General features: G+C 42.7%; 1 protein-coding gene across 1 annotated transcript in view; it reads right to left on the reverse strand.

The window, feature by feature from the left end:
* The window catches only part of LOC126355908 (venom carboxylesterase-6-like), a 95,647-nt gene that overhangs the window by 21,952 nt on the left and 58,453 nt on the right, over positions 1 to 15,242 (reverse strand). Inside the window, exons 6-7 of the mRNA XM_050006421.1 lie at positions 10,699 to 10,849; positions 8,298 to 8,479 (exon numbers count right to left, since the gene is read on the reverse strand). Of these exons, the coding sequence (XP_049862378.1) occupies positions 8,298 to 8,479; positions 10,699 to 10,849 (333 nt within the window). The remainder of the gene's footprint in view (positions 1 to 8,297; positions 8,480 to 10,698; positions 10,850 to 15,242) is intronic.

Genomic DNA, 15,242 nt, shown 5'->3' on the forward strand with positions numbered 1-15,242 from the left:
TTTCGTTGCCAGCTGCGGACAACATCTTCCGAGGCGAGTCTACGACTGGCTACCAAGCCGCGGAGGTCCTGTATATATAGAGCGGGTAGAGGGCACCACCACTCGTCACGTGATGTCAACAGTAAAACTATCTCTGACTGGCGTCATTACTCTCGATCGAAGGTAATCGATTGTCACATCTTTCATGCAAGGTTGATCGCCATATTTTATCTAACTTCAAACCTTCTTCTTTCTTGTTAAAATTATTGTGGTGTTTAAAAATCTCTATCGTCTCTCTATACATACGTGCATGATAATGCGATGTCTTAGCTAGCACGCTTGTCTCGCTAAATTTTATCTCATGGTCTCCGTCTTCGAAAACATGTTCTGCTACAGCTGACTTATCCGTGTGTCCCAATCGGCAGTTCCTCTTGTGTTCAGTCAGGCGAGTATTGATACTTCTTTTAGTTGTTCCAATGTAAACTTTCCCACAACTACACGGAATTTTGTAAACACCCGGAGTAGCTAAAGGGTGTCGTGCATCCTTCGCCGATCTTAAACATTCACTAATCTTCTTAGTTGGTCTGTAGATTGTTTCAATTCTAAACTTGGCTAGCACTTTTCCGATACGGTCCGTAATATTATGGATGTAAGGAAGAAAAACTTTCCCTGCTGAAGGTTGTTGTTTTTGCATGTTTTCGGACATTTTCTTTCTAGGGTGGAGTGCACGATCTATCTCCTTATCAGTATATCCATTTTTCCGAAAAACTGTCCGCAAATGATTTAGTTCCTCTTGTAAATACGCTGGCTCACAAATTCTATTGGCCTTGTCCACCAGTGTTTTGATGACACCTCTCTTCTGCCTGGGATGATGATTTGAACTCTTATGAAGATAACGGTCGGTATGCGTATCTTTTCTGTATACTTTGTGACCAAGAGTACCATCTGCTCGTTTAATTACTGAAACGTCCAGAAAATTAATCTGTCCATTACTCTCTGTCTCCATGGTAAATTGAATGTTTGAATTAATGCTGTTCAAATGCTTCAGAAATTTTTTTTAAATCTTCTGTGCATTTAACCATCCAGGACCACCTGTTTTTCGTAAGAGTCTGTGAAGTGCCTCGCTATTTAATATATGTTCATTGACGAACTGACACTATAACTAGATAGCGAAGAAGCATCTCAATTGTTTCCTCAGCTTATGTGGCTCGGGTATGATTCCTTCCTGTCTATGAGGTATCCTAACAACGGTATGGTTTTCTGCTTAAACTCAGATTTATTAAAGTCCATCTTTCAAATATGTCTTTCAACATCCTCATATGTTCCTCCAAAGTTTTGCTTCCTATCAAAATATCGCCCACATATACCATAATCTTCTTCATTAGTTCATCCCCTAAACCTCGGTCCATGGTCCCAACGAATGCCGACGTATTCAAGCCGAAAGGCAACATTCTGCACTGATATCCGTGATGTAAAAAGATGGGGTATGATCCTCATTCAGGGCCTCGTCAGATTTTTATTGTATCCTGACGTTAAATTAAGAGTGACAAAAAATTTCTGGCTTATAAGCTCTTTTATGATTTCGTACGTATTTGCCGGGCGACCTCTTTCCACTTTGTTAACTTTTTCGAACGTGTGGGACTAACCTCACATAGCCATTCTTTCTTGCCAGGACAACCAAATGGCTGCTGTATTGACTACGAGCTCTTTCTATCACACCTAATGTAAGAATTTCCCGACAGGTTCTTGTTTTCATATGGTATTGTGTACCTCAATTATGATTTATCAGTTTTTATCTGTATCTTGTGTGGTGGATCCTTAATTACTTCTGATTTATTTGTAAAAACTTGTCTCCATTTTCCTATTAATTCTTTCAGCTACCAGGTTCTTCAGATCCTAAATTTGCAATCCCAAAAATTTTCTCTTCGCTTTTTCCCGAGGAAATTCACCTTCCTCTTCTTCATGGGACGAGGCTACCCTCCATTATTTACTGTCCACCAAATTCTCTTCTCTTTCTTTTTCTTCCTCTTCGTATGCTGCTACTTCGTATATTCGGGAAAAGCCTGGTATACTGCCTGATATCGTTTCCTCAAAAAAATTCATCATTTTCTCTTTCCCTTGTTCAAAGGACCGTATCTGATTTCTTGTCTAGCTTATTTCAGCGCCGTGCAGCTTCAACCAATCGGATCCTAGTTGTATCTTGAGTCCATTAATTCGCAGGCACAGTATTTCACTTCTCAGATTACGTAGTTAACTCCACACGTTACTTGCGATCGCACATAACTGGCTTCCTGAATCAATTAATGACCTTCTCGTGCGTAAAATTTTGCCTCCACAACGTGTAGTGTTACTGTCTTTTCATACAATATAATCTTTCCTCTACCAGTTCTCCCTCTTCGTAATTTAAAATCTGTTTTTATGACCTGTACATGATGAGTTTACAATGATATTACAAACATTCATGGATTATGGAGAAGGTTGTGATAAAGCGCCCTGGTCAGGAAATGACCAACTTTAAAGTTGTAAGTGAAAATCGTTCTGACACTTTGACAGCGGACCTCTTCTACTGACAGCTATTTATTTCCATATTTCTGGAAGAAGTAGTATAGACCAAAACAAGAAAAAATGTTCAGTAAAAAGGGCTCTGAAGCAGACACTTTCAGCTTTGAGCACTTGATCATCTTTGCTACTGTGAAACAGATCTCTTCTACTGAACAAGTGCTCATAGTATCTAATGTACGCATTTGTGAGCCCAAGTTTTCAATAAGATTTTTTTGTTTTGGTCCACACTACCACCTCTCAGAATATGGAAAACAAAGAACTTACAACGGAAGAGGCCAACAGTCGGATGTATCAGCAAGATTTTCGCTTATAACTTTCAACACCGTCGTTTCCGTGCCAGAGTTACGTACCTCAAAATGACCCATTTACTCTTTCCCATTACCTCCGAAAGTTTGTAGTATCATCATGGTATTACACTACATATTTATCATCCCGTCCATTACCTCTGTTGGCCCTATGCTGTTCGTGTGAGAGTGGGCTATTCCTGAAACTACTGTTCGTTTCCACTCCGTCCTTGGTTACCGGCTCCGCGATATTTCTCGGCTCCACCGTATCTTTCTCGCTAGCCGCGTCTTTCTTCATCTTCTCGCCCGCCTGTTGCTTTTCCTCGCAGTATTTGTAACCACAACCGCCTCTACTATTATGTTTTGCCGCTTATTTCTGGTTCGCTTCCCATTTCGAGCTGTGATCCTGCTTTACGGAAGATTTCTCTTTGAGTCTCCGGTGCGTCTCCAGCTGTCTTTCCTTGAATTCTTACTTATTCTATGGTTTTGATCATCATTCCTATTGACTACGTACGGGGTGGTATTTTCCTGTTTCCAGCTATCTTTTTAAAAACTCACCGATCCATCTATTGATTATACAGGCGAATTATATGGTTCGTCGTCTATTTGGTTGACGAAGTAAGCAATCTACATTTTGTCATTCCATGTTTCCGGCAGTACGTCGTGAAAATCTGACGAATGCAGCTGGATGTAAATTGACATTAGGCAGGAAATTATTGAACGGTGTACAAATGCCACTAGAGGGCCACTTTTAACTACAGTTCATTGATCCAGTTTCATTGATTAGTTTGCTACTTGTTGCTTGCTCGATCAGTTGTGCTGTTGTTTGTGTACTTTTCTTAACATCCCTCTACTACTCGTTTCACGTCTTCAACTTTTTGTTCGATTTCTTCTATGCGTACAGTGATTTCTTCTGTTTTGAAAATTCATGTCTGCCAGAACAGCTGTCTTGTCTATCTCTTTTATTACGTTCAGATGCTGCTGTTTCTATCATCCTCTAATGTTTTTAATTCCTATTTCATGTCTCGTTCTTTGTTGCTATATTTTTTCGTTCGCTTTTTTCTGTGCTTCCTGTCCCGTTTTTATCTCCTCAGATACTTCTCCAACGATTCAAACATTCCCCCAAAAGTCGCAATTCATTTTTATTGATTCTGTTTGATTACTCGGCTTTCTGATTTTACCTCCCTGTCCATCCTCTTGTAATCACAGGCGTCACTGGATATGGATATTGGGGAGGGGGGGGCGCATTTGTTCAGCATGCCTTTCTCCTACCCGTTATTAGTATACGAGATCGGAGCCTGTACATCCCAATCAAGCAGTTCCACAGTTAGCCTCGCAAGGGCTGAGGACATCAAGCTTACCAACAGCGCTCAGCGGATCCAGAAGGTCATCCATCCAAATGATAGCTAAGTTCGATAGCGCTTTTCTTCGGTTATCTAATGTGAACCGGTCTTACAACTGCGGTAAAGCCGTTGGTATCAATTGATTATTTGAGTTATAGAGTTATCATATTTTTCACGTAATTCCATCACTATTGATGATTTGTATTGCTTGTTTGAATCTCTCATTATTGACATGGAAACTTCCATTATTTGGTCGAGATCTGTACCACTTCCTACTTTAGTCATCGGCGTTTCTCGTATCTGCGTACGTGTAATAATCACTGTCTGTACTTGCCACTGCGATTTCTCGCTCTACCATTGTGGGTGTGCTCACTTCTACTGCGCTTTCTTTCGGTGTATGGTGAGATTTCCCACGCTTTCTTGTCCAAAACTATTCTCAAAGCAGAGTTCTCTAAAGTTACAGGCCGGATACTCCCTTTCTCGTGTTTCATTTTATTCCCCGATAACAGTTGCCCCGTTTCACTTACATTCAACTCCCAATTGTTCTGGAATTTCCTGGAAGATTGAAACTGTGTGCCGAATCAAGACTCGAATTCGGGAACTTTTCCTTTCACTGGCAAGCACTCTAACGACCGAGCTACACAGACAATACGTCCTCACAGCTTTTCTTCCGTCAGTAACTCATCTCTTACCTACTAGCCTTCACGGAATATCTCCTGCGAAACCTGCAGTGCTAGCGATGGAAGAAATGATACTGCGGAGACACGGCTTAGCGACAGACTACGGGATATTTCCAGAATGAAATTCCCACTCTTTAGTGGTGTATGCACTGATATGAAACTTCCCAAGAGATTAAAACTGTTCGCCGGAGCGAGACTCGAACCTGTAAGCTTTTTCTTTCGCGGGCAAGTGCTTCACTGCCTGAGCTACCCAAGCACGACTCACCACCTGTCCTCATAGCGTTACTTCCTGCAGTATCTCATCTCCTACCTTCCAAAAGGTTGGAAGTTTTCTGGTTCTACTGGTTATTTTGCACTGTGATGTGGCATCTGTTTGATCAAATTGTCTCGATTTTGTGATCCGAGCTCTTCGTCTCTCTTCTTTTTCTATCCGATCGTCGGGTAGGCGAGCCAAAGGTTGCGTTTCATTGGCAGGACACTTAGAAGATGCAACAAGTCCACTAAAGAGACAGCTTACACTACACTCGTTCGTCCTCTGTTAGAATATTGCTGCGCGGTGTGGGATCCTTACCAGGTGGGATTGACGGAGGACATCGAAAGGGTGCAAAAAAGGGCAGCTCGTTTTGTATTATCACGTTATAGGGGAGACAGTGTGGCAGATATGATACACGAGTTGGGATAGAAGTCATTACAGCATAGACGTTTTTCGCCGCGGCGAGACCTTTTTACGAAATTTCAGTCACCAACTTTCTCTTCCGAATGCGAAAATATTTTGTTGGGCCGAACCTACATAGGTAGGAATGATCATCAAAATAAAATACGAGAAATCAGAGCTCGAACAGAAAGGTTTAGGTGTTCGTTTTTCCCGCTCGCTGTTCGGGAGTGGAATAGTAGAGAGATAGTATGATTGTGGTTCGATGAATCCTCTGCCAAGCACTTAAATGTGAATTGCAGAGTAGTCATGTAGATGTAGATGTAGATGTAGATGGAAGCAGTTCCTACGCTCGTTATTTTTCTCCAATTGCATCCGAAGTTTCACACACCGGCAGATGTAGGTTGCTCCTCCTTTCAATACTACACTCCTGGAAATTGAAATAAGAACACCGTGAATTCATTGTCCCAGGAAGGGGAAACTTTATTGACACATTCCTGGGGTCAGATACATCACATGATCACACTGACAGAACCACAGGCACATAGACACAGGCAACAGAGCATGCACAATGTCGGCACTAGTACAGTGTATATCCACCTTTCGCAGCAATGCAGGCTGCTATTCTCCCATGGAGACGATCGTAGAGATGCTGCATGTAGTCCTGTGGAACGGCTTGCCATGCCATTTCCACCTGGCGCCTCAGTTGGACCAGCGTTCGAGCTGGACGTGCAGACCGCGTGAGACGACGCTTCATCCAGTCCCAAACATGCTCAATGGGAGACAGATCCGGAGATCTTGCTGGCCAGGGTAGTTGACTTACACCATCTAGAGCACGTTGGGTGGCACGGGATACATGCGGACGTGCATTGTCCTTTTGGAACAGCAAGTTCCCTTGCCGGTCTAGGAATGGTAGAACGATAGGTTCGATGACGGTTTGGATGTACCGTGCACTATTCAGTGTCCCCTCGACGATCACCAGAGGTGTACGGCCAGTGTAGGAGATCGCTCCCCACACCATGATGCCGGGTGTTGGCCCTGTGTGCCTCGGTCGTATGCAGTCCTGATTGTGGCGCTCACCTGCACGGCGCCAAACACGCATACGACCATCATTGGCACCCAGGCAGAAGCGACTCTCATCGCTGAAGACGACACGTCTCCATTCGTCCCTCCATTCACGCCTGTCGCGACACCACTGGAGGCGGGCTGCACGATGTTGGGGCGTGAGCGGAAGACGGCCTAACGGTGTGCGGGACCGTAGCCCAGCTTCATGGAGACGGTTGCGAATGGTCCTCGCCGATACCCCAGGAGCAACAGTGTCCCTGATTTGCTGGGAAGTGGCGGTGCGGTCCCCTACGGCACTGCGTAGGATCCTACGGTCTTGGCGTGCATCCGTGCGTCGCTGCGGTCCATTCCCAGGTCGACGGGCACGTGCACCTTCCGCCGACCACTGGCGACTACATCGATGTACTGTGGAGACCTCACGCCCCACGTGTTGAGCAATTCGGCGGTACGTCCACCCGGCCTCCCGCATGCCCACTATACGCCCTCGCTCAAAGTCCGTCAACTGCACATACGGTTCACGTCCACGCTGTCGCGGCATGCTACCTGTGTTAAAGACTGCGATGGAGCTCCGTATGCCACGGCAAACTGGCTGACACTGACGGCGGCGGTGCACAAATGCTGCGCAGCTAGCGCCATTCGACGGCCATCACCGCGGTTCCTGGTGTGTCCGCTGTGCAGTGCTTGTGATCATTGCTTGTACAGCCCTCTCGCAGTGTCCGGAGCAAGTATGGTGGGTCTGACACACCGGTGTCAATGTGTTCTTCTTTCCATTTCCAGGAGTGTATTTAACCTTTCTCGTGATTCTTGGCTGCCAATTTTAGTATGCAATCGGACTTGCTCGTTACTCTAGCATGGACGGCAGACATTATACATGCCTGTTCGAGAGAGTTTGCTACCGTATCACTGCTGACTCTTGACATATCTACAACTCCAGTAACTGTGCTCAACGTTCCAACCAAAATACTATCGTTAATATGATGTGGCTAAATGTACAATCAGATTTAATAACACTAGAGTCGTAGTACTTTAAACATAAGCACAATTATCTCTACGACCCTCATCACACATGCTCTGCGTCCTAATTCATTTATTTAATAACATTTGAATGGAGTCACTCATTCTGGTACGTTCTTTACTGTAGGCTGTAATGTAAGTGTCATTCCCGGTATTTCTGAATAAGTAACCTTCTAGTGTAATGAGCATTTTCCATTATTGACGCTGACTCGCTTGATCAGAGGTGCGTAATGGTAGATTCGATCTGTCCGGGAGAGGATCGTATTTGTACCCACACAGCAGCCAGCCTAAACTGTTCCCAATCAAAGGTATCCCATAAGGAAGTCGTCACCTATAGCGTGGAGTTATTAGTGTCAATGGTTACTAAGAAATGAAAGAGGACGAACGGCGTGTAAGGTACAATAGACGTCGAGGTCATTGGAGAAAAAGATCGTATTGTGGCATGATGTGGAAGAAACTCTTCCTTGTCTTTTCACACAAAATATACGTGCATTCGCCTCCAATTATTTTAGGAAGTCACGCTAAACTTAAATCTCGGGAATCTGTTTTACCGTCCACCAGAGTTGACCTCAAAACCTGCAGAATACGAGTGCAGAATCTTGCCACTGCACCATCTCACACCATTGTTTAATAAATGTAATAAATGTTATAATCAATACATAAATTTCATTGTATTCCACATGTACTGAAATCCTTAATTACCAGAGTATTTACTTACATGGATCAAAGGTTCAGGATCATCGAGGCTGATAGTTCCGTTGCCGAAATAGAAGTTCCTGAGATCAAGCGCTGCTTGAGTCTGTTCAGCCGTCGTCTGTAGATGAAGGCATGGCCCCACCACTGCCTCAAAGTTTTCGTTGAGGTTCGTGACAACATCTGAGTTATTCAGAATACTGACTCCTAAATAAAACAAAAAGTTGCTAATGATTCATCGAAAAGTAAACATGTGCTACGGCATTCGTAAGTCATCCTAAGTGCTACGCCGCTCTCACTAACTATATTAATCACCTATGATTATGAAATGGTCAGCACTTACTATTTTCCTAAATATCCGCACTAAATAATTGGTGTGGTGTATACCGATTTTCCAGCCCATTTCAATAATTCTTAAGGATACATGTGTCAACTACCATCTCACTCCCCAGACCATCCTATGACACTAAATAGCCGCAGACTCTACGTGAATGTGTTAAATGAGTATTGTCTGTCACTACCCAGGTCCAGGCCTTGAAGAATACATGGAGTTTTTGAAAATCATCATCTTCATAGCCTTCGCTTTCTTTCATACTTTTGTATCATATAATGGACTAGTTTAAAAGTTTAGATTCAGTAACAACAGTTTCGGTAATAGAAATGAAAGTGCGAAAGTAATTAGACTTTTTTTGTATCGCCGAGACTGGTATACAATACGTAAAACACGTCCAGTAAAATACCAAGTTATACTATGGAGGGAACGCATTGAAGTCGGTGTTGTTAAACAAATAAAAGCATACACGTGGGCACAGCTACAGCGACAGATTGCGACCTACAGAAAGATGAAGTTTTATAAAAACTTGCACAAATACTACTATGACTCGCGCTCCGAGGGTTCCGTACAAACTTAACGATGTATTTAGATAGTTCATCCATCCCGAGAATGAAGAATCTCGTCAATTTTTCCCTGTTATCGATATTAATAGTGGAAAATTATCTCACATGGAAATTCCAAGAATTTAGAGAATGTATTAATTTTTGGTTCCAAGTTCAAATTTTTTTGTCATTTCACAATCGTTATTGTAATGTGTCATTTATTTGATTAATTTTGGAGTTATGTTAACATGTGTTGCTAAAGCTGCGACGATCGTCTCTTTTGTACTTACCTGAACGATGTGAGGAAGTCTCCAGAGAAAACAACGGTAGAGCAGAACCAAGGGCTGCTGTGGTTACGAAAATGTGGAATTGGTGTGTGGAACACTTCAGTATATATTTTGTGTGATACTGAAACCTCATTCCATACAATGGAGTATTATTTTGCTTTGAAACACTATTGACGCTGTAGGTACTGTAAGCATGATAAACTGTCAGGGGATGTTTGTAAGGAGAATGAACCACTGCGGCGCGTCCTCGGATTCAGGGTCTGTCATCGCTGGAACGGAAATGCATCGTTTAACAGTGGCAGGGGACTTCGCTTCGTCATATCGCAGCAAGTAGTACAAAGCTTCCTAGTAAATCACTCTACATATTACTCAAAAGGGTCAGATCAAAATCACTACAGCAGTTCCTGACATACTTGACAGTTTATGAATGCCATGTAAGTTTGTAATCGCAAAAAAGATATTTTTATGTGATATAATTGCAAATGAACAACTTTCAGATTTATTCCTGCTAGTTCCGTAAAACTGAGCTTCTTGCCAAATTTCATGATTTCGGGTCAATGGGATGTTTCCTACATGTTCTGATGAGAGAGTTTGCAATTATCAAGAAACGTATGTATGTTGTTATTGCAATGACTTAGAAGCTTAGATGTTTTGCCCCGGCAAGGGTACGTAGACCTTAGTATGTGATGTAGCATTCAACTTGATCTCGGACCGTTTCAGAGCAAAAGGGGTCTTAAGAGTCGGAGAGACAGACAGAGGGACAGACGGATGGGCAACAAATTTATGCTATAAGTGTTCCGCTTTTACCGACTGACAAGCGGAATCCTAAAAAGTTATGATTTACACATTATTCTATGCCGATCCCTTTCCTTTCCAAGTCCGAAAAACACGTTATTAGGATTTACAGTATGTCTGTTCCCACCACTTAAAGTAAACCAATTAAGAAAGTAGCTCTGAGGTAAGGATATACCGCAGAAAATTTGAAATGCCGTGGACAGCGAGAGTAACAAATGAGGAAGTTTTAACAGTGAGCCATATGTATATAACAGAATTAAAAGCAGGCAGTGGATGGGACTACATGATGGAAATGTGATGCCAAATATTCATTAGTGAGTAAGCATTGTAAAATGGAGATGAATTAATCATCTGAAAACTGGAGTGCAGCGTAGGACTTACTTTAATCAGTGATTTTCAGCTCTTGGGAGCATACCGTACCAAGTCATGGCTTGTTGTGTGTAAGGTACTTACATTATGCACACTTACCAGTCTCAGCAGACGTAATGCCAATCATGATAGGTACTTTGTTGAAAGTGCCTGCATTCAGTATACGAATTGGTGACTCCCTTATAAAGGCCCCTTTGATATCTGGTTCAATATTAGGACCCCAAACGCCGTAAGAGTAGTACAGTTTTTGCTGAAAGAGAAATGTAAATAGTGCATTAATTTTATTGTTTCGTTGCGTGGATTAATAAACGTCTTTGGTAAACTGGTTATATCTAACATTTCACCAATACTACAAATAGGTAAATATTTATGCACTATAGCTATGACATCTGTACATCACATTCACGTGCTCTCGGTGAGTGCTTCACCCGTAATGCTACAGATATCCAGGCCATTTGTCTTGTCTCCCCACAAGCGTGGTTTGATGTTGTTCATCATAACTGCGTTTCACCTTGGACAATGTGATTGTGATAACAAGATGCATGCTTTTTTCATTATGAAACCCCACGAGATGAAAGTATTCAGAAAGGGTCATGTGAGATATGTTGACTGTAACCACAATAATGAGACAGGTAAAATTAAATTGCAGTTTCACTGGTGAACTTCTGAAACGTGTCACATAGATTAGACATAAATATTGCAATTTAAGAAGCGATCAGAAAAGTGATGAGCACACAGAAGCTTTAGCACGAAGGAGATGCAAGTTTTGTTGCTATTAGCGCTTTTATTCATCCATGAATCGCTTTTAGAAGGATAGTGAACTTCTCTTGGTAAAACGATTTAGGAACACAGAAATAAAAATGAATCGTATATAGTTGGACGATCGATGGACCAAGAAATCGAATCAGGGTTTGTCTCAATTTAGGAAAATCAAAGGAAACCTAACTGAATTCAATCTCATGCTCTTTAAAAACAGCGCAAACACGCTCATTTATGTGTCGTATGTACTGAACTGTATTGTAAAAAGGTATTTAAAGATGTAAACAGCACGATACACTGTAAATTCATTTCTCACTACAAGTCACTGTTCACACTACGCATATTAGATGACATCAAAGACTACACCAACAGTGTTCTGTTTCCACATTGTGTACCACAACTTTTCCTTTGGGTAAAATGCTAATATTATAAATAGCACAACTTCAGGAGCAAGATGCCCAGAAAAGCAAAAGACGAATAAAAATAAAACAATAAATAAAACATTAAAAGAAATGTTATCTGGAATGACAGAGATATTTCACTATTGTTATTATTTAGTTGTGTTGTATTTTTTACCAATGACTTACTCATCTTTAGCTATATAATCCATTATATTCCTTAATCTCTTTCATCTTTTTGGACCAATTAAGATTCAAATTCATTCTTTGCTTGAAAAAGCTGGTTTTGTGTTTAATCTTCCTTTTTAAATGTTAGTTAAGTCGATACCTTCTTTTGGATGTGTACTGAGTTAGCCGTGCAGCATTTGTCAAGGTTATTTTATACGTCTAAGCGGCTGGTAAATGTGCCGCCCTTTGTTTAGTGGAAGTATTCATCGTTCTGAAGACTTCTTTACAATAAGTCACATTATCATTTATGTCCGTTATTGTCATAGACATTTCTGTGTTTTGAAAATAGTTATAATGGCCCAGCGCAGGATGGTGTGACTACCAGGCAGGTGGTGGAGGCAAGACGGTAGCGCCGCGTGGGTCAGCCGAGCGGTTTTAGGCGCTGCAGTCATGGACTGTGCGGCTGGTCCCGGCGGAGGTTCGGGTCCTCCCTCGGGCATGGGTGTGTGTGTTTGTCCTTAGGATAATTTAGGTTAAGTAGTGCGTGTGATGACCTTAGCAGTTAAGTCCCATTTCACACACATTTGAACATTTTTTTGAACAAGACGGTAGTCCTAGAGGGTGCAGAGAAAGGAAGCTGGAAATGCAATAAATTCCTTATTGACGCCTCTGAACTGCTTGCTACAATAGCTCAGTGACCAGCTATCTGCTGAATTCTGGTGGACAGCCTGTCAGCATACCCTACAACGCTGACGCGGCTACTCTTCTGAGCGTCGACAGGCTCGTTACGTAAGCTGGCAATGCGGTCCCTGCGCTAGCGGCATGTACTTCACGATACTTAGCTACTAAGGCGCGAGGCGTTGCCAGGCTGCGTCATGGCACGCTGAGTCCCCCATGCTGTGATGGCGAAGAAAGACTGGTGAGCAAGGGATGCGGTCCATTGGCCCCTGGGCAGAGGTCTGGCTTGCTTCCGGAAATGATATGGCATCGCCGTCTGCATTTTGTCACTAAGTCCAATTAGAGGATCAGTGTAAAGAGCTGTTCCGTTGCCATGTCAGTTCCTCGATCCAGTGACATCTACGGGAGGATCCGTGTGACGTCCTCATCTGGTATCAACCCATCGTATCCATTACAAAGATGTCCAGTACTTGTAGACAGCAGCGGTGCGCTTGTTGTGCATATGCACAGCTAACATCACGTATCCCAGAACACTACTGCTGCTGCCAGTGCAGCACGGCTGATATTTCAGCCAGATAACCTGCTTCACAAGACCAGACCGGTCTTGAATCATTGCAGTGAGAACCTGTGCTCATCTGCTTGTAGCGCTGCTGCAACACGCCACTCATGTTCGCATTTATATGCCTATATACATTAATGTGCCTCACTTTAATATGCCTACTTACGGCTACGCTACCTCTATGAACATGACCTGGTCCCATGTGTCTGTCTTAAAACCAGTTTCTTATTATACTACATATTAATGCAGGAAAGTAAAAAACCAAAGAACTGACGATTTGCCCAACTTGGTTACATACTGCATCTAATCTTACTATGATGCTTGTTGCTTGCACTTGTTTTTTCCCTTCGACATTTTAACCTTCACTGCTTGACGCACTCTTCCCTTTTCTCTTAACCCTAAATTTACACTTTCTCTGCATCTACGCTAAAATGTTACGCTCTCACTCTTTCTTATGCTCGTAAGATCCAGTCTACTGGAATCTGGGCTATTGGTGGTTTATTCCTTAAACGAATAAAAGCTATGCGCACTGGAAATGGTATTGTGGCACTCAGAATAACTGTTACGTATCATTGCCCTTCTCTGAACCTCTGTACACGCTGCATTTACTGCTCGGCTGAAATGCGACTTTCGTGCATGATAATGAATAGATCCAGGGAGTCGCTTAAGTAAGCTTCTAGTGTTTGATTATGAAATTTATATACGGCATTATGAATAACTGCAAAAGTGTGTCTGGCCAGTGCTTCTGACACTGTGAGGCTTTCACCTACGTGATTCTCATAATCGAGGTTGATAGATGGAAGGTTGGTCCTGTTACATCACATCTAGTGCAACCAACTGCCCTTAAGTTCAGTACGTCTGGCCATCGTCAGTTTTCCCTGCTCAACTCGCCACTGCTGTCTTGTCGTCATAAGTTGAGTAAATCCAGTGGGAAACAGATCGCTGGAAATGCGGCACGTCGTCAAAAGTTTTGTAAATCCAACGAGAACCTCCTCGCTGGAAACTCTACATGGGTTCCACGATATTCTTCCGACAATCTACTTCATTCTGTTCGTCTAAGAACAGCTGTATGGCCCACGTGGTTTGCGTGGTTCGTGTTACTCTGGTAGGACACGCTGTGAACTTCCCCCTTCGACACCGTTGTAGTTCCTCTTCCGTCATTACTGCAAACCTGCTACCCTTTTCCGAAATTAATAATATCCCTTGGATCCTCAACTGCACAAGCTTTCCAACAACTCCCCATTTCACTGGGTATGTGTGAATGACGTAACACCTAAACTGTGCATGTCTTCTTGTTACCAGAAATCTAATGAGAATATAAATTCGTGCTGGTTCAATTTTCATCTCTACTGACGGCAAGTCAGATGGGTAGATGGGTAGATTCTGATTACTAATTTGCAAGAGTAGGCTCACCTGAGGCGGTAGCCCGCTCCATGGTTCTGTAACCGCGACAAGTACTGTTCAAGTGACAAAATGCAATGTTGCTATTGCCCACATTTTTACCCTCGACATATAGCATCATGAGTACAGGGACAAATATCACTCCTCCATCCCCTCAAAAGGCTGCTTCCTCTGTCAAGCCTCTACACAAACGATGAAGTAACAGCAAAGATCTAAATAACATAATTTATGCGCTACAGTGCTCTAAATAAGCAAACGCATGAGCCAAAGAAATTCTTGACAACACCTTTTATCTTCTTGATCTGAATAAATATGGTGCGCCGTGTACTCGCTTAACCACACCGTCTTGTCTCTTCCTCCCACTCCTCCTCCTCCTCCTTGCATTTTTCTCTGGCTCTATCCTTCGAATTTCTGCTGTCAGATCTGAATTACCTCGGAAAGTCGGAAAGGTTGTAGATGACCAACATGTACTGTTGATATTCTTGCTGGCAATTGAAGTTTCACGTAAAGTGGCGAAGCAGTCTCCACGACCTGATACGATTCTTGATACCTTGTGATGAGATTCTGGGTGTCACATTCGGCCAGTACGGATTATAAACATCTCTCTTTCCACTACTTTATACTATGATAAACTTGTTGTTCATCCCGCTGATTCCTCCTGCCTCCCCAAAGCATTCGTA

Source organism: Schistocerca gregaria, chromosome 3, assembly GCF_023897955.1.
Source record: "Schistocerca gregaria isolate iqSchGreg1 chromosome 3, iqSchGreg1.2, whole genome shotgun sequence".
In the NCBI taxonomy this organism is placed as follows: domain Eukaryota; kingdom Metazoa; phylum Arthropoda; class Insecta; order Orthoptera; family Acrididae; genus Schistocerca; species Schistocerca gregaria.